This window comes from Aspergillus pseudoviridinutans (genome assembly GCF_018340605.1).
Source record: "Aspergillus pseudoviridinutans IFM 55266 DNA, scaffold_3, whole genome shotgun sequence".
Lineage (NCBI taxonomy): Eukaryota > Fungi > Ascomycota > Eurotiomycetes > Eurotiales > Aspergillaceae > Aspergillus > Aspergillus pseudoviridinutans.
Genome location: NW_025091283.1, coordinates 3,119,181 through 3,137,621, shown reverse-complemented (window position 1 = coordinate 3,137,621; position 18,441 = coordinate 3,119,181). Strand labels below are relative to the sequence as shown.

General features: G+C 50.2%; 8 protein-coding genes across 8 annotated transcripts; 4 read left to right on the top strand and 4 right to left on the bottom strand.

Annotated features, from left to right (window-relative positions):
• Window positions 1-586: 586 nt before the first annotated feature.
• On the top strand, window positions 587-1,919 carry Asppvi_004838 (putative toxin biosynthesis protein (GliH); the record flags this gene model as incomplete). Its single annotated transcript, XM_043300779.1, has 3 exons — window positions 587-1,089; window positions 1,143-1,732; window positions 1,804-1,919. The coding sequence occupies 3 exons, from the start codon at window positions 587-589 to the stop codon at window positions 1,917-1,919; spliced, it is 1,209 nt and encodes a 402-aa protein (XP_043156714.1).
• A 460-nt stretch (window positions 1,920-2,379) lies between these two features.
• Asppvi_004837 (Zn(II)2Cys6 transcription factor domain-containing protein) lies at window positions 2,380-3,609 on the top strand (the record flags this gene model as incomplete). The annotated part of the gene is made up of 1 exon (XM_043300778.1): window positions 2,380-3,609. One exon carries the CDS (start codon window positions 2,380-2,382, stop codon window positions 3,607-3,609), a length of 1,230 nt encoding a protein of 409 aa, XP_043156713.1.
• A 410-nt stretch (window positions 3,610-4,019) lies between these two features.
• On the bottom strand, window positions 4,020-4,679 carry Asppvi_004836 (uncharacterized protein; the record flags this gene model as incomplete). The annotated part of the gene is made up of 1 exon (XM_043300777.1): window positions 4,020-4,679. The coding sequence occupies one exon, from the start codon at window positions 4,677-4,679 to the stop codon at window positions 4,020-4,022; it is 660 nt and encodes a 219-aa protein (XP_043156712.1).
• Window positions 4,680-6,584: 1,905 nt separating this feature from the next.
• Window positions 6,585-7,451, bottom strand: Asppvi_004835 (class II fructose-bisphosphate aldolase; the record flags this gene model as incomplete). Its single annotated transcript, XM_043300776.1, has 1 exon — window positions 6,585-7,451. One exon carries the CDS (start codon window positions 7,449-7,451, stop codon window positions 6,585-6,587), a length of 867 nt encoding a protein of 288 aa, XP_043156711.1.
• A 247-nt stretch (window positions 7,452-7,698) lies between these two features.
• On the bottom strand, window positions 7,699-9,107 carry Asppvi_004834 (NAD(P)-dependent oxidoreductase; the record flags this gene model as incomplete). Its single annotated transcript, XM_043300775.1, has 3 exons — window positions 7,699-8,256; window positions 8,303-8,796; window positions 8,852-9,107. 3 exons carry the CDS (start codon window positions 9,105-9,107, stop codon window positions 7,699-7,701), a joined length of 1,308 nt encoding a protein of 435 aa, XP_043156710.1.
• Window positions 9,108-9,879: 772 nt separating this feature from the next.
• Asppvi_004833 (uncharacterized protein) lies at window positions 9,880-10,127 on the top strand (the record flags this gene model as incomplete). Its single annotated transcript, XM_043300774.1, has 2 exons — window positions 9,880-9,959; window positions 10,001-10,127. The coding sequence occupies 2 exons, from the start codon at window positions 9,880-9,882 to the stop codon at window positions 10,125-10,127; spliced, it is 207 nt and encodes a 68-aa protein (XP_043156709.1).
• Window positions 10,128-14,693: 4,566 nt separating this feature from the next.
• Asppvi_004832 (Hsp20/alpha crystallin family protein) lies at window positions 14,694-15,137 on the bottom strand (the record flags this gene model as incomplete). The annotated part of the gene is made up of 1 exon (XM_043300773.1): window positions 14,694-15,137. One exon carries the CDS (start codon window positions 15,135-15,137, stop codon window positions 14,694-14,696), a length of 444 nt encoding a protein of 147 aa, XP_043156708.1.
• A 2,127-nt stretch (window positions 15,138-17,264) lies between these two features.
• Asppvi_004831 (HET domain-containing protein) lies at window positions 17,265-18,416 on the top strand (the record flags this gene model as incomplete). Its single annotated transcript, XM_043300772.1, has 2 exons — window positions 17,265-17,485; window positions 17,522-18,416. 2 exons carry the CDS (start codon window positions 17,265-17,267, stop codon window positions 18,414-18,416), a joined length of 1,116 nt encoding a protein of 371 aa, XP_043156707.1.
• Window positions 18,417-18,441: the final 25 nt, after the last annotated feature.

Genomic DNA, 18,441 nt, shown 5'->3' with positions numbered 1-18,441 from the left:
AGGAAGAGACACCCCCCGTGTCCATATATCAAGCACGCTGACAAATGTCATGGAATGCTGAAACTTTGATTAGAAATTACATTCAGACAAAAAAGATAGGGAAATTTGATTCATTAACGGACTCTATTGTAAAGACTGTGTTCGGGTGCTTGACGGGGGATTAGGGCTGAGAGAATTGCCGAAACAGGTAAAAGAGTGGTTATATTTCACAGCAGGAACAGCACCGCAGCCATGAGACGGGATCCACTATTGCTTAGTTCTTCATCGATTATGGATCTACCACTTGATGATTATTAAGAGCATTGTTTGCTGGCTCCTGCTCCTGTTCTCAGCAGTCAGAGACCGAAAAGGTCCCGATGGGTGCTGACTAAAAACTCCCCGAGATCGGGCAGTTTTCCTTGCCCTAATGTCTGCTGGCGATGTCACTCCACGTAGCCAAATTGCTCTCGACTTTCATGTAATCAGTTGATACAGCGCTGTCAATATGATTATAGACAAGGGATCCCTTCTCTTTGTCAGATTTACTTCCACTCTCTTGGCCACTAGAGCAGATAGTGCTTGGGGACTTTACGACTGACCAGGCATTATGATCGACAACCTGATTTGCAATCTGGAGAGCACTCTTATGAAGGTGCAAGATGCATATTCTTCGCGCGAGGCGATGCCCTTCTGGGCTACCAGATTATTAACGCCGACTTTTATGGCGGTAGCCGTCCTCACCACCATTCCATCCCCGGGTCCCGCGCGTGTCACCGTCGGGATGACAGTCTTCACGACTCTGTGGCTCTACGTGCTCACCCACTGGGTAGCAGATCCGTCTTTCTTCATGGATGCGATCTTCATGATCTCAATCACGGCGCGCTGGATGCTAATGTTCCTAACTGGAACCCCCGAAATGGACTACTACCAGACGAGTAAAACCGCGACGAAGCTTGACAGCGCCAGTGCGGACGGCGGGATCCCAGGCGGCTCGATACTTCTGAACAAGGTTAAATGGAGCGTGGAGCTGTGGTCGTGTTGGCGCGGGCAGGGTTGGAATTACGCTGACCAGCATCTCAAACGAGGCGCGGAGCAGACTCAATCTCGACGGTATTTCTCCTTCCCTGATTGTTCCAGTGCAGCTGCTGATAGACCTCTGATAGGGATTTTCTGATTACAAACGCAGGTAGGATTCTTCTGAACCGGTACATTTCGGACATGGTGCGCAAGTATGCGTTCTGCGCGTTCTGGCCGGCTCACCACGCAAACGTGGCTAGTGTCGATTTTCGTTCATTGCCCATGCTACACCGGCATCTACTAGTCGGGGCTCAATTGGTTCGAGACAGCCTCATGCTGGACAGCGAATATCGCAAGGCTTCGCTGCTCTTCGTGAGCCTGTGTCTTTCAACGCCGGATCGATGGCCCGGCCTCTTCGGCAGCCTGGCCGACTTATACAGTGTTCGGAATTTTTGGGGGAGAGTCTGGCATCAGGTCTTCCGGCACATGTTCATACGGGCTGGAGAGGTGGTAACTAGAGCCCTGGGGGCGGAGAAACGGACTATGGTGTACAAGTATACGAAGCTGTATGTCGGATTCTTGGTATCTGGAGTCCAACACTACGCGTGTCCGCAGTTAATCCCGTCTTTGCGCTATGGCTGGGGAATGTTTTGGCAGATGCCAGCGTATGCTGCTGTTATTACGGTGGAGGATTTGATCAAACACTATGGCAAGAAAGCTGGAATCCGAGATAATGGTGGGTTTCTCGTCGTCTCCTCTTCTTGTGTCTTCGACATCTCGACCATGTTTGCTAATGGTTCACAAAAGGCTTCATTCGCGGTCTAGGCTATATCTGGACGGCATACTGGATGACCTTGATCTATGCCTTGCCTGTTGGCTACGTGTCGGACATTGGGGGGTTTGCAGGTGTGTGCGACGCCTAAGTCTTTTTCCAACGCCACCAACGCATCGATAGCTATGTTGTGTATAATTTTATAGAGAGTTTAACCCCCTTTACACTGTAGTAATGTTTGTGAAGTGGCCGGGCTTAGAAGTTGTTATGATCCTTCAGACATTTTACAGTCGACATTATAGTGCATCTGGTACTTGTCGATGAGTTGATGAGCTAATAGAGTCGAGCCCCGCTATCCAAGTACTTGTAAATTTGTAATCTATGCGTTAATTTTGCTATCTCTGATAAAGAACGGCCGAAGACAGAAATCATCCAGATGGCACCATCAAGTGCCAGTTAACGTCTTTGTCTTCATATGCCTGAAAGGCCGCCAACTGGTGACTGGCAGTTGCTTAGTAATTCTCCCCATTCAGGTTCTCCAGTCTCCACACTAAGACAATCATCGCACCATTGATAACATCGTAAACAACTGCAATCAACAAAGCTCAATTATGCGTTCGACTCATTCATCCCGACCTCCAGCGTGTACACAAGCTGAGGTCACTGCAAACTGGGAGCGTCTGCGCAAGTCTTGTGATTCTTGCCAGGAAGCCAAGGTTAAGTGCAGCCAACACAAGCCCTCGTGCCATCGCTGCCTTCGTCATCGCCAACCCTGCATCTACAGCCCGCAGCGTCGCACTGGACGACCGCGAAAGAGGCCGGCACTCGATGGCAATGCATATCCCTCGGCCAATTCAGGGGGTGACATAGATGGGACAATAATCAGAGAGCCGAGTAGCTCAATTGTCAATGGCCAGGACCTCGTCATGGCCGATGTCCGCGGTGATGACACGCACTTGCTGGCCGATGATATTACGGCGGACACCATCAATCCCATCGACAGCATCTTTCAGCCATCGTTCGAAGCCTTGTTAGCAGCCTCACCGCTCAGCAAGGATCCGACAGCCAGAGGCAACAACTCAAACTCCTATCATACGGGCTATCTAACGGCCTCTCCGTCGGATGCGTTGGGCGATTTATCCCTTTTCTTGCCCGATTACAATAGCCCAATTCAACCACATCCGGCGCATGTACTTGCCACTGACCAGGCGCCCCCACTCAGTGTGGGCGCCTCGAACACAGGCAGTGAGTGCGGGGACTGCGGAGCAAAATGTTACACGGGGCTTCTTCAACAGCTGTTGTTCTTGCGCCAGTGGCTTCCTGAGGCCGCTCGTCCCTCAATCGACGTGATACTGCAGGTGGAGAGCCACGTGCGCAGTCTTATCGACTGGGTTTTGGCCTGCCACACGTGTCTGAGTAATCGCTCGTCCGTCCTCCTCATGTCGGTGATTACAGAGCGTGTGATTCAGATGCTCGACTGGATCATCGAGGAGAAGACCTTGCTTGACACCGAAAGCGCGCGCTCCAGCCGGCAAACGGTCAGTTCCTGGGCGCGAACTTCTCGACTACCCCCGGCCGGGAGCCGTACCGGCGGTCGGCCGTATGTGTGCCTCATTCCGTTACTTGTAGGGAACACTGAGCTCGACGAGGATACCAAACAGTACTTCCTCAAGCAGCTTATTCTCATGCGAATGAAGAAGCTTGCTGCCAAAGTACAGGATGTGCGACGCACCAGTAGTACGCACCCCGGGGACTGCATCTACCGTGCTGCCGACTTAGTACTTGCAGAGTGTCTGCAACGATTGGACTACCTTCGCGGCCAGGTTCAACTGTGGGAATGAATGCTTTCCTATCCCACCAAGGAGATAATGACCTTTAGATACCCATGCAGCGTTACGACGTTATTTTTTAACCTACGTCAATGTTAGAAGAAGCGAGTATCAATTTCTCGAACCTCACTCTTTCTCCTTTAATCAGTCCCTCACCTTTCAATTGATTCAACCACATAATCCGTCTTATTTTCCTGCATTTCTCAGTCTTCCATTGAAAGACATCTTGAAGGCCCTGATTCCTTGAAGTACAGCATTCCTCTATATCAGCAAAAGTCCACCGAGCCCCTTATTTAAACGTCTGGTGGATTCTATTCCCCTCAACCCCCTCCCCTCCGACTCGAAATCATGCCGTAGATACAGCCAAATACCCCATACGCCACTGGTAATAATTATCTTGACTATATTATTTCACCGCTGCTTCATTCAATAAACAATCTCCCCAACAACGCCAACACCCTCGACAAACACTGACTGACAGGCCCGTCGCCCTCCCGACCGTACAGGCCCGATCTCGTCCCCAACACCCTCCCCAAGTCAAAGTCCACCCCGACAGTGGCAGTAGCAGTGGCAGTGGCACCATTCACCGGACTGGCCCCCGCTGCCTCCTTGCTACGGATGTACACATCGCGCAGGAGAGTACTCAGGCGCGTAAGCACGGCATAGACAACCTGTCGCGCGAGAATGGCCTCCTCCTCGGCCTGGAGGGTGAGTCTGCCTAACACCATGGGTGATTTAGTACATCTCAACTGAGACCGTACATCGACCGTAGGAGCAGGAGTAGCGGTGCCATTACCAGTAGCGGCAGCGGTAGCGGTGGTACTGAGCTCATCACCGAGGAGATCGTAGGTAGTGCAGGCTGCATGGCAGAGGGAGAGCACCGCGTCGGACAGATCGACGAGCGGGGTATTCAGGTCTTGGCTGTAGTTGTGGCAGGGGTGTTTACAGGTTTCGATGGATTTGGAGAGGTCGGTGAGTGGTTGAGTGATGGTGGGGATGAAGCCGAAGTCGAATGAGCCCTCTGTTGGGATGGTGGAGGAGAGGTGTTTGATTTGGGGTGGGCAGGGGCAGGTTGTCGTCATTTTGGTTATCTGTATCTACAGTAAGTTTTTCTATTTCCAGATGAGTTTAGATACCATCGTGACTTACGGATGGTCGGTACACAAAATGATCATGAGCTGAATTTATGGTTGGTCGAGGTGAATGGTTGAAAGAAGTGTTCATCATGCATGACTAATTAGTTTAATACTGTTCTAGTATGTTCCTCATTAAACTCTTCAAATCATCCCTGCTTGAGTACAATACGAATACTTATGTAGGTTGTTCTGCCTTAAGTATATATACTGAAGGAGTGACATAGTCGATTAGATTGAGCTTATTATATATATTTGTAGCACTAAATGGTTATCTACTGAAGTGTTGTCTCTACAGTCTAAGATCTACGGCCATATACAAAACATATTCTCTGAGGTCCTCAACAAGTTTGCTGTCTTTCAGATAGCGGTTACCAATGTACAGACCGAACTATATATCCCTTCGCGCCGATTATCTGGCGAATATTCCATACCCAACCACTGCCATCTGCTGCCATCAACCTACTACTTCTCTATTATTGACGATAACCCGGCATCCCGAAGAATCGCGTCTCGCCGTTCTCCACGATAGACCAAGAGACAGAAAAAGGAGAAACAGAGAAACCCGAGAAATAAGGTGTGTAGATAGCAGGTATCCACCGTACATACAAGCTGACAGGTCCGGTAGTACATCAAGTGGATCACCACGATAGAGAAGAGGAATCTATGGCTAGTCAATCGAGGCAGCCAGATATGGTAGTTTGACTTACAGAAAGGGATGCTTGTAGAATCCGGCCTTTTGCATAAGATGCTCGGGAAAGCCGATGTAAGAGGCGAGGGCTGTGACTATTTCACTCCGCTGAGACGACATCGGGTGAGATTGGAAAGAGGCTCCGGGCATATTAGAGGTGCGAAATCTTTGAAATTCATAGATCGAAGTGAATGCACATGTTCAAAACATGATGCAAGTTAAGATCGAACGAGTGCAGAATTTTAGTCAGTCTGTTGTCCGCTGTCCTATTATGTAAATAATGGACCTGCTTGTGCCTGTTTCAAAGCCTCCTAAGCGCACCAGTGGGTCGTATCCACTGTAGCTAGGGCAGTACTAGGCTGTGATGGTAAAATGTACTTAGCAAAACTATGGTACTTGCAAACTGCAACATATTCGTACGCAGTGATATGTACAGACTGTCCCTACAGGGCTAGAATAGTACTTTGGTTCTATCCTCTAGCCATAATTAGGTGGTTACAGACCTTCTGGTTCAAAGATCATTAAATAATCATTGAAACCAGCTCAACTTAAAGTATTCTTGTTCGAAGATTGGTGTTCGAGTTTAAATTGAGCGTCTGCGGAATTGCATATTGGCGAGGTCAAAAGTGATCCTGCTTCATGAACTGTCTAGTCCTCCAGTAGACGGCACTCAGTCCGTTGTGGTATAGCCGGCGCGGGATCGTTCAGTAGTGTGAGACCATGAACAGTTCTTGATGGTTTCTGAGTCGACACTCATCGTAGTATATCAACAGTAGAGAAACCTCTCAGTGTGCTCACTAACTCTCGACAAGTTTTGCACTTTTCCAAACACTGGAATTCCCAGGAATGCGGGAAAGGCGTCAGCCAATTAAACCGATACTTAAGAGAGATTCTTCAGGCATTAAGAATAAGGCAGTGTCTTGCAAGGTAGCAATCTCCTTTTTAACTGAACACTAGAGAGATAGAGAAAGGTCGCGATGCGGTCGTACTGTACCCATATCTCGGCGTTTGTCCCGAGAGCGGCATACAGAGAGACGGAGGACTGCCGAGTCGGTCCTCGGCCGAGATGCGGGGAAGCGTGGGGTTAAAATTATTCCATTGAAAAAGGAATAGCAAAGACAAGGGATATATCGCAAGTCTATGAAATAATAATATGGATAAGATTAAACAGCCTTCCCTGTAGACCCCAGCATATCCATACACCTCTCAACAGCCTTCTGCATCTCATTCGTCGCCTCCTCCAGCACAGCCGTCAAGGGCGCCCGCCCCGATTTCTCGCGCTGCACCCGCACATACTCATTATTCAACACCTTGTTGATATTCACCTTGGACACCCCACACTCAATGCACTTGGCAAAGATTTCCGGCGTGAACGGATCCGCCCCATGCAGCACAAGCTTGACCCTATCCCCAACGGCCTCCTGGATGCTCTTCAACCGATCATACTCCAGACGGATCCCCCTTGGCCCATACTCGCCATGCACATTCCCAAACGCAGGAGCCAGCCAGTCGATCCCCGTATCCGCAAACTCACGGCTCTCTTCAGGAGTCGTCAGCAATCCCTCCAGGTCAGCCGTGTCCGCAACCCCGTCCTCCCCGCCCTCGATCCGGCCGGGCTCCGCCTCCGTCGCGATCCCGCGCTCGTGGCAGTACCCAACCAGCTCTCGCGTAAGCCGTAGGTTTTCTTCTTTCTCGTAGTGGCTCATGTCTACCATGATGCTGTCGAAGCCGCCTAGGTCTGCGGCGTAGCGGATGATCTCGGGGGTTTGCGCGTGGTCCATGTGTACGGCGATGGGGACGGACGCCTTGCGGGCTGCTTCGGCGGCGGCGTGCACGAGCAGACCGTCGGCGTAGTGGATGGCCCAGGGGAAGAGAAGGATCATGGCTGGGGAGCGCTTGGCTTCTGCGGCGCGGACGGTGGCCAGGATGCCTTCGAGGTTGTAGCAGCACATGGCGGGCACGCCGTAGTGGTTTGAGGCGGCGTGGTCGAGAATGGAGAGGGCGCGGTTGGAGGCCATTTTGGAGGCCATTTTTGCAGTAGAATTTAGGCGAAGAGAGGAGGAAGATGAGGATATTAGAGGATTGCAGTACAGAATTGTAGGTGCAATCGGGATATTGCCTTTATATAGGGCTTGTTTACTGCGGAGGATCAACTCCCCCACTCTCTGCACGGAGTTGGTCCGACTGACGTCAATGCGCATTTGGCATCCCGCGCATTTCAGGAGTGAATTGAAAGCATTTTTATTAAAGGCATTACATAGAGAGGTCCTGATACAGTTACTGGCCGAACATTTTGATCACGCTCGTGCTCGCTTCCCCCCCGAGTCCGTGTCTCCTTGCCATCAGCAACTTTTCCAACGCCGCATTCCCCAGATGCAGCGGGCAATGCAGGTCCCTCGCCTTTTGCACCACCTTCTCCATCTGCGCTACGGCTTCATCGAGCGTCTGTGACCCTTCTGGCGCCTTGCCTCCAATTCTCCCCTCGATCATCTCCAATCCCTTGTGGATAAACACTTTGCTCGCACCAGCCGCGTCGCTGACTAGTCGGTGGAACATCGCGAGATCGACGTTCAGATACCGCGCAAACGCAATAGCCTCTGCGGCTGCCACGAGGTTGACTCCCAGCATCAGATCGAGGACGAGCTGGAGGGCAGCGGAGGGATCTTCCGCGGTGCAAGCCACGTCGGCGATGGGTTTCGGATAGTACTGACGGACCATGGCAGAGTCGTCTTTAGGGCCGTAGCCCTGCAGCAGCGCGGAGAGGTAGACTTGCTCGGCGGTCGAGCAGAGAGGTGTCGGGAAGTGGTGTTGGCGGGCAGAAGTCGTGATAATACCCTAGACAGTCAGTATCCGTAAGAAAAACAACGTAGAGGTAACATACCACGTCCTTGAGAATAATCGTCAGCGCACTGGCACCGGGGTTCCAATCCTCCTCCACCATCCGCTGCAGCCGGTTCTCATGCATCCACGTCCACGCCTCGGACCCGATGATTTTCTCAGCGGTCGTCTTGGCATCAAGCCCCAGCTGCGCTGCGAACCCCATCGCCTCACTGGCGCCCAGGATATGGATCCCCGCCAGCACCTGATGCACCATCTTCATGTTGCTGCCGGCTCCGACACCGCCGGGGACCAGGTACAGCTTGTTCTTATCAGACATCACCTGCAGTATCTCGCGACCGCTGTTCAGCGCCTCCTCCGACGCACCCGCCATGATGGATAGTGTCCCGTCGGCGGCGCGCTTGGCGCCTCCAGAAACAGGACAATCGATGAAGCGGATATCCGCACGGCCGCGGGACTGCAGCTCTGCCGCGACGGACTGTGCATAGGAAGCGGGGACTGTGGAGCAGAGGAGGAGGGTGGCGTTCTTCGGGAGGTCTGTACATCTCAGTGTCAGCTTCGCTCATGGTAAATGTCAATGGGTGCAACGTACACTGTACCACGCCGTCCTCCCCAAAAAGAACCGACTGGACCTGCGGCGCCGACGCGACCATGCAAATGTAAAAGTCCTTTCCCTCTGCCGACTCCCGAAGCGACGAGGCGGGAATTCCTCCCTGAGACTGGAAACGCTGCACCGAGGCGGGGAATACATCGAAGCCGACGACGGGGTATCCTTCGCGCACGAGGTTGGTGGCCATGCCGAAGCCCATGGCTCCTAGGCCGACGAAGCCGATGGTGGGTTTGGACATTTTGATTGATCCAATGTTTTTTCTGTATTTACGACGTCTGAATGTAGGATTGAATTTGTGATCACTCTAATCCTAGAACCCGACGAGATTTGAGGTTTTTATAAAGCGCGGGGCCAAGGTCCAAGCAAGCAGTGGGGGTGAGTGGGATAAATGACGGCGGTCGGAGTTGGTCCGAGATACTCTCATCCAGGCTCAGTGGTGATGGCAGAGTGACTATTCACGATTTTACTATCGTAGAATCATGGTAAATGATAGTGATGTAGTTAGAGAAAGTGACATGACATTCACGCGATTAAACTGGGAATATTCACGTAAGGCAGAATAAGCTAGAATACGCGAATAGATTCACGTATCAGGACTCCAAGAAGATATATAGCCCCTTCTGCTCCCTCCTCGAGAAGTTATCTCTCCTCACTCAGGCAGTTCTGAGTTGCATTTGGAAGTCCAAAAAGGTCATATCCACATCTACTTATAAGAATACCTCTTTCTTCAGTTTCATGTTACTATCTCTCCATCAGGATCCTCAGGGATGACTGACCTTACAATCATCCCACTGAGATGGGTACGCTCAGCGACTCGTAGCCTAAAGGCTACTTAACCGCTTACGCTTACGCGACCCGCTTGGTCACTTCAGTCGTCTGCAGAGAATTCATCCCGCGCGAGTGACATTGCAATTCGTGAGCCAGCTCCTGGGCGTTTCTCCCCCGGGGCTGTCGCATTGAAGAAGATGGGAAATTGCGACATGCCGATTACCTGGTCATTACCCAACAATATGGGTGCCTGGCCTCGTACACGAGCTTATGCTCGCTCCAACTGGGTTGAACTCAACTCACGGAGTTGCGAAACAAAAAGGTATGTTGAGCTTGCAATTCTGAATCATCATCGACTAACAGGCAACAGAATGAGCCTAAGCAGCGACCGAGCATTAATGCCCACTGGAACGGCACCGCTGGACACCTACGGCCGAGCCGCGACAAGATACACCTCTATCGTACCCTTTCGAAGAAGTCGAAGAGGTAGCGTCCAACAGGTGCCAGCCGAACAGGGCCGTTGCCAGCTGAAGTTATTTTTTTCCACAAGGACAACTTAGGTGAGTCTATCCAATGGAGCAACAAAATCGGATGGTAACCGACGACAGTGGTGTGGCCTCTCCAGAAAACAACTTGCAATGACAGGTATTGCCTCCTCCTGGGAGATGGCAGATGGTGCTTCGCCCGAAAGCCAACAGCAGTAATCAGCAGAAGAAGGCCCCAGGAAAAAGGCGCGGTGCGAAGAAGCAAAAGCCTCTGTTTCCGACTACCCGCTATCAAGTCAATCATCATTTGATGTTTCACTTTCGCCGGTGCCATTCAGCAAAGAATTTCTATGGCACTACGAGCTCTGTCTCGCTGCGCGACATGCAGTCCGCAGCCGAGGACTTGTCCCCATCCAAAGACAATTTAACATTTATTTGTACAATTGGGGATTGACAACATTGGACCGAGAGCCTTTGCACAAACTGAACGAAAGATGTCCGAACGACAAGGAATCGCCTGAGAGCCCAGGCTGAACGGGAACAACCTACCCCAATGTCAGGCGCAGTTCTGCACCCACACTTCGAATACGGTCCCGAAATGTATGACATGTTCTTCGCTGTCCGGCCTAATCGATCCTTGGGGCGCCCTTATCCAACATACATCGGAGAAGGCATTGTTCACATTTGCCCTGCGGCATTTGCAGCGTGCCGTCCCAGCAATAATGGCACCGCTGCCCGATACACGCATGCGGTGATGCCCTGGTTTTGAATCCAACCACCTTTTAAGCAATACAGTACCTCACCGGGGCTTCCAGTACGTCGTTACCGGGGCGTTCTGACTCTGATCAATGCCCTGGCAACATCGAACAAGCTCTTCGCTCGCACCATGGCATAACTGGAAACAAAAAGATACGCAAGGTGCGTTGACGGATTGTGTTTGGTACATCTTGAGGCTTCGTCACTGACATTCAGTAGACCACTCAGTACGACCAATTCCAGGTTGGTCTGTCATATTTTCGACCAACTCGGAGAATGGGTGGAGTACCGCTCCGCTACACGCATGCAGCGAATCTGGGACATGTCTCATGGACGGCTGCCATGCAGTTCTTCATCACTGCCCTCGGGAATTTCCCTCAAAACGAGCGACTCGGAACGTCGAGGTAAAGCACTACCTGTGTGCTGAAGATTACGGGGAACGACCCAAAGAGTCATGAGACTCATGGCTGTTATAACAAGCGGGTTCTGCATGCCTAGCTCCAGCCTGAGACTGTTCTTCAACAGCTCCGCCGAGCCATCTGAATCCCAATCAAAGCACGTCCATTGTTCGGATGTTTGAAAGAAAAGGGAAATCTTTATGGATCACCTCAAACGTGAGGAAATCATTCTTAAGTGATATTCGTCCTGAGGCTCCGAAGGCGATTTCACCAGGCCAACTGCCCCGTTCCATGGTGTGACTTTGATATTTCTGGTGTTGCAACGTCCTTGAAGCTGTGAGTGTTCTCGAAAAGATAAATAGTTCATCTGACTTACTCTGTTGTCTCCAAGCCGCAAAACGGTCGACCTTTCAAGAATTCTATGTCTGGAACATGAACATCAAGTTACGGATACATTTTGCTCTCAGTTCAAGATACGTGCTAGGCAGACAACCACCCAAATCGCGGATTCCTTTATTTCTCGATCAAAACTGGCTGAGCATGCTCTGTACGAGCGAAATCTTTTGTGGTTCCCAGTCGGGATGATGGTTACGTTGCTTGGCTCGCTGCCCAATATACATTCGTTGAGGGAATAGGTTCACCGACTATGATCACCGATTACAAGCAGGTGTGCCTCCAATAGCCGGTTGAATTGAGACCACAGTGTACATTACGCACACTGGGTTGCAAACCCGAAGTTCGAGGAGCTCTGTGCGATACCTCAGCGGCCAAGCGCGACCATATCAACTTGGGAAAACACTTCTCAGGCCTGTTCCATGCCGTTTTCGTTTTGTTGAACCTCTTCCTTTGTTCTACACACCATGCTCTCGGCTGGGGAAAGGCCTCAGCGGTGCGTTCGGCTTATAACCTGGAGAACGGACAGGATTGGGTCAAGCAGCCATCTTTGTGGATACGAGTGATCAAAGTCCACATTGGTGTTTCTAGTTCGTACACCATGGACTTGTTCCAATTGACATCATTCTCTACTATTTGCGAGGGCTATACTCTACACTTCATGCATGAACACATCTGAATGCATGAACCTTGCCCCGTACGGCCTTGCGTTTGGTCAGCTGTCGACAGCGGCATCAACAGTCCAGGGGTGACTTCCACTGTGATAGCTCTCAGGCATATGGCCTTCGATTCTTTTATTTATCGGTGAGATGATCCCGTCTCGGTAAGGCAGAGACCTACTGTGTCTGATCTCCCTTGAGAATCTTACTGACCCTGTCAGAAAGCTACAACACTAAGAGCGGCGCCTTGCGAACCACACTTACGCCAATATGGATCCATGACTGTATCAAGAATGGCTTACGAAGCACTATTAACCCGCTGGAACTCGCCCTGGCAATCCAGTGCCAGCGGTTCACAAGAGGTGGTCCAACGGACAACCCCTCCTCATGGCGTGCTTCCTGCCATTGATTACTGCCAGGTGAGTTCTCTTCTGCTCGATGTTGAGATCCATTCAAAGTCGGTGTAGAAGCTAACCTACAGTGGTCTCTAGGTCTCGAATGGCAGAGTATCCCCCAAACATAGCGTCGCCAGCACACGCGTCAATATGAACGTGCTTACCGTGAAGGAGTGGATCTGGGAGAGGCCACCATCCGTCTTTTTGAGAAAGCGTTCGGTCAATGCTTACGGAAAGGCTCACTTCCATATTGAAAGATGTTTAGTTTCAACAATCCCAGAGAGCACATGGAAAGATGATCTCCACAATAGCTGGCCCGGTGCATGCAGAAATCAGCAATGCCAGCCAACAATAATGATGAGAAGTCCTTTCCGCGGGTTTGATTGGCACAGCCACTCCCCTGCATTGGAAGTTTGGCGAAGGAGATGGCATGAGCGACTTTCAACAGCACGAGAAAGACAAATGGGTTGTTTTCATTTTCATTTTATTCCATGCCTAGCATCTCCGAAAATTTTCTTTTCCTGCTGGCTTGGACTGTACGTCCTGTCTGATTTGATGGATTTCGAGGACAGGAGAGCGCACGACAAAATGACAATCTCAGTTTACTCTCAGCAATATCGGATGCGAGTTCGGAGGGCACATGGAGTTTGGAGCCAATAGAGAGTGTACCAGGTCTGCGGAGACCTGCCAGCGTGTGAGAAGATCATTAATCCATCATGGATATGCTGACACCACCTGAGCACGTTGACCTTCTGTTAGTGTCGACACTTTCCCAGAGTCCTTCCTCCGCCGATTCCCAATACAGGCATTTACGGCTCTGGCACCTGACGCATAGCCAAGACGGTCGTATCCACATCTACTTAGAAGAAAGACATCTGGCCGAAGAAGCGGCTGCGCACATCAACGTTGTCATTGTGAAAAGGTCCGCAATATGCCAGTCTCGGATGAAAGGCCGAATCGAAGTGGATGGGCACTGGCATGGATACAGTCGTCCAACTTCACTGCGACACAACATGTTGTCGTCTAGCTTGATATCTCTTACATGTGACGAGCGAGCTGAAAGACCTCGATGCAAGAGCTAACATTGAACACGGAGAAACGACTATACAAGTTGAGGAGGACGTTTCTGCAGATCTACAACCTGCTACTTTTGTTATTCTTCTCCCGAAATGTCGAGGTGGCATTCCCCTAGAGTCCATTCGATGGAAAGAGTGGCTGACTCGAAATATTCTGCCAACGTCCTATGCGCCAAGATCATAATCGAAGAAGCACTTCGAGATCCAACTGTCCTTCTTTTAGCCATCTGGCAATGACGCCGGCTAAAGTGACAGGCCACGCCCGTTCCCTGGCCACAATCCACTTATGTCGTCGTTCTCACGGAGCATGAGGGCAAACCTCAGAAGTTAGGATTATGAATTGGAACTCAAGAGGTACATGTCGCTGCTCACGACTCAAAGTCCAGGAGGAAAACTCCGTTTACGAACGCAAACGATGCAGCTTACAGGAAACCCACCACACATTGGCACTTCTTCTACCCTGCCAACAAGCATATGATCCACTTTGTAATTGTCAATTCAACGCTATGTCTATTACGGAGCGTAAAGTTTGCTGTTTCCAGCTTAATGGCAAAGTTTCAGCTAGAAGCTTCAAAGAGGAGAGCCGAGGTAGAGTGCTAAAAGTGTCAAGTCAACCAGTGAAATTCAAAGGTGGATAGTCAACACTAATGGGTTCTGATATAATMTGTAGTAGTGAGTTCTGCTGACACATGTAATGTTTTTGTGCATTCCATTCTCTACTCCGTACAAAGTATAAAGAACCGAAATTGATCTGACTCACATCGCTTTGCCCATAAAGAAGTAAGCAGACTGTCGAACGTATACAAACTATTAACCAACCAGCAGATCTGCAAATCTGCAAGACTATACATCAAGCACAAACATGCGACACGACTTTGTTGCGTTACACCACCCTCACTTAATATCGATACGCTTGCTCACAGTTGATTCGGCTGTTTTCGGGATGGTAATCGAGAGGACACCGTCCTTCAAGCTTGCATCGATACCATCGCGGTCCACATCGTTGGGAAACCGAAACGAACGTCTAAACTCTCCCACCGAACGCTCAGAACACCACCAGGATTGTTCGGGGTCTTCTGATGTTGACTCTCGCTCAGAACGCCCCTTGATGGTGAGGATGTTGTCGTCGCTCAGTTCAATATCAATGTCCTTCTTGTCCACTCCCGGAAGCTCTCCGTCGAGACGGTAGTTGTCTTTCGTCTCGCGGACGTCAAACCGAGGATAGTGACCCAGCACATCATCGCTGCTTGCTGGGCGGTTTAGGAAGGACTCAAGGTCATTAAGAGCTCGAGACAAGGAGGGAAAGCCAGCGCCAGGATTCCTTTGCATCAAAGACATTGTCCTGGTTTGCCATGGCTGGCGCGGCTGCAGAGAGCGGGTAACTGAAGGACGCGTAGCGAAGCGTCTAAGGGGGGAATTCAAAAGTCTGCGGGCATACATCTTGATTTGTGGTTTTTGGTGTCTACTTTGTCATCTGAAGATAGCATATATGTCTTGTATATATAGCTTCATGGAAGAAATATAAAACGTCATTGTATTTCATCGTCAAATTTCGAATCATATCTCCCCGGAAGCCTCTAGAAAGTACATGGTCGCTGTACCGTAGGTAATCAATCTATATGCGTATGATATGGTACTTCTGTGGCGTAGTGAGATAGCAGAATGTATTGGTTAAAGCATCATTGTTCCATGGGATTCCAGCCGTCAGACGCCACGTGATCATGGAGAGCTCAATATCCCACAGTCTCTGTTCCAAGGACCCAGGGAGGGTCGGCTATCTTCGCTGGCTATGCATGCATCCGGACAGTCGCAACATTATTATTTCTCTGAGGATTCTGTTTGACCATCAAAGCGCCCTAAGCCGAGGGGGGGAAACTGCGACCGCGAAACTCAAATAGCCATATCGGCAAGCCGTAGCTAAAATGGACCATGATCATTCTACTCCGTGGATGTGGCGATTGACGTTCGTCGACGATGATCATGCGACCCTTGCTCCACATTTGAGTTGCTTCTGGCTTGTATTAACTATTCTCTTAACCCATTATTCATCCGGGCGTGTAGCATAATTTCTATCAATCTAATGAACATGATGTATCTTAGATACGTCGATACCGTAGTAAATTCCACGACGAGGGATAAGGCTTATTTCCTCCTTCCCTCCCTAGTCAGCTATCCTACATACAGTACCTTCGCTCCCTTATAGAGCACCGCGTTCTCAGATTCAATCTTCTCAATAGCTCTTGGTTGGTTGTTTCGGTATCAACAGATTGTTTGCTAGTACGCACTCCATGCACGATCACTCCGTATACCCTTACAGATATTCCGAGAACGTTAACCCACTCTTCTTCGGTATCCTTTAATATATCTGCTTCTGCCGTAGTTGCAGTATACAGTACTACGTCCCCACTCTTTAATTACTTTGCAGCTATAACCTGAGAGACTTTCCCAAGCAGGTTTATCTGAGATCCTAAAGCGTCATTCACCCTTTTGCGAAGATCCTCCAATAATATCTAGCGGAGCACAGGCGCAGCATTCACATCTAGCTTCACTACAGTCTCCCTGTCCTCAACTCTTGCGTTCGTAGAGGCTCTGCTATTCAACATCGATGGGTACAAGGGCGTGCCTGAGGGGACTACGTCGGCTCAAAAAGCGATTCGAGTGGCTGCATTAGATACAATAGGAGCAGGCAATACAAATACGTTGTTAACTGCGTTCTTAATAAGAGCAAATGTCTTCCACAATCGGGTGCAGACTGTTTAGCTTTCCCAAGATCTTCTATCCAGACGGTTACTCGCTGGTTTTCTTAGCTATGATAATCACGCTGCTGAGAAAAGTATCCAGAAATAGGGCTAGGAGTTTGGCGCGTTTAGTACTGTCGAGCTCCAGCAGTGCTGTAGCCTCGACTATGATTTACGTGGTACGCTCGAGGTAGCTCAGAGGCTGAATCCCCAACACTAGCCAAATGGTTCCACCAACCATAATTTCTGGGTATTGGGTGATAGCCAGAAGCCTGGTTCATAGATTAAACCAGACTTAAGGTTAATTAAGCTTTGAATTAATGAGAAATTTCAAGGATTTGTTCTGAACTGAGGGGAGTCGTTTAGCATGAATAGGTGTAGCTGTGGGCAGGTTAGGCAAATTAAAAACCCAACACCAACCCGCATTTGATATACAAAAAAATGCGGGGCTGAGGCTGAGAGGCTGTGAGGCTGTGGTAAGATACCTTAGGCGTCCAGGTTGTCATCCCACCGTTGTCTCCTCTCCCTTCCGTCTACCACCGCCATCGGATACATCAGACGCTTGAATAGTTTCGAAACTCTCCTTCATCTTTCGTCCTGCTAGACGTATCAGTCCCGTCACTCTTCCACGAAAGCACGGACTATACGGAGATTCCTGTGCCAGCTTCCTAGTGTCACCGTGATAGTAACTTGAGACTCGACTGCATCGTGCTGCGATCTCAGAATAATGTCGAGCCCTGTCTTATGTGATTGGTGTCAGACAACTGTCTTTGACAAACATCTTCTGGCCGTGATTGATCGCGGTACGGCTCCACTGTTTGAGTATCAGGGTCCTTTTGCAGCGACAATTGACCCAGGGGCATACTTCGGTAACCAGAATGCGCTTGCCGGGTTCCAGCGGTCCTATCGTCAAAACACTGAATTGCTATTGCAGAATGCGTCCCGGGGGTGTATCTTCTGTATGCTTCTTAGAAATATATAAAGTGGGCTGCTCGCTGATTTCGAGTTCTCAATTACCATCCAGGATGCTTGGAAGTGGTCCACAGTGACTGTGGCTGCCGATGGCAACGAGGATACGAATCCTATCTGTTACTTTCGGGTCTATAGGACAATTAGCCCTACCACACTTGCATTCTCTGGATCGGCCTTTGGTAACCCGCAGATACCAGAACAGGACGGCGATATCTCTCCAGCAAATGGCAATCTTCTCCAACATGGCAGCTCACTATCACAGCAACTAGCTCGAGATGGCCGGGCTCTCCGCGCCTTGATCAATGATTGCACGGCTAATCACCCTAATTGCAAACCACGGGAGGGCTTAGACCTTCCTTCCATTCTGCTCGAGGTTTCTGGGACATCAATGTCACCGACCGTGCGCCTCGTCAAGGTGTCAGACGTTAAGGTTGTCCCAATCCGCTACGTCTGCCTGAGCTACTATTGGGGCGGAACACAGCCAAACATGACGACGACCAGTCGGTTGGATTCATACATAGCCGGAATTGACACGGCAAAGATCCCCGAAACAATCCTGGACGCCATCCGTGTCACCATTAGCATGGGCTACCAGTACCTATGGGTGGATGCTTTCTGCATTGTTCAAGACAGCGGGCCGAGCAAGATCGCCGAGCTAGGTAAGATGGCCTCTATTTTCTCAGGAGCCGTCTGCACAATCTGTGTCATGTCGGCCAAAACTGCGACCGAAGGCTTCTTGCGACAGGCCTATCCAGACTCTAGTGAGGGCCAGTCAATACATACATGGCACGCAGATATATGCGACACCACAAGCCAAGGAGCGGCTGCTGTCCTAGAGATACAGAGCAATTTCTCCCAGCAAGATCTTTTTGACAGTCCAATTCTTGAACGAGGCTGGACTTTCTAAGAGGCGCTCCTCAGTCCACGCCTTG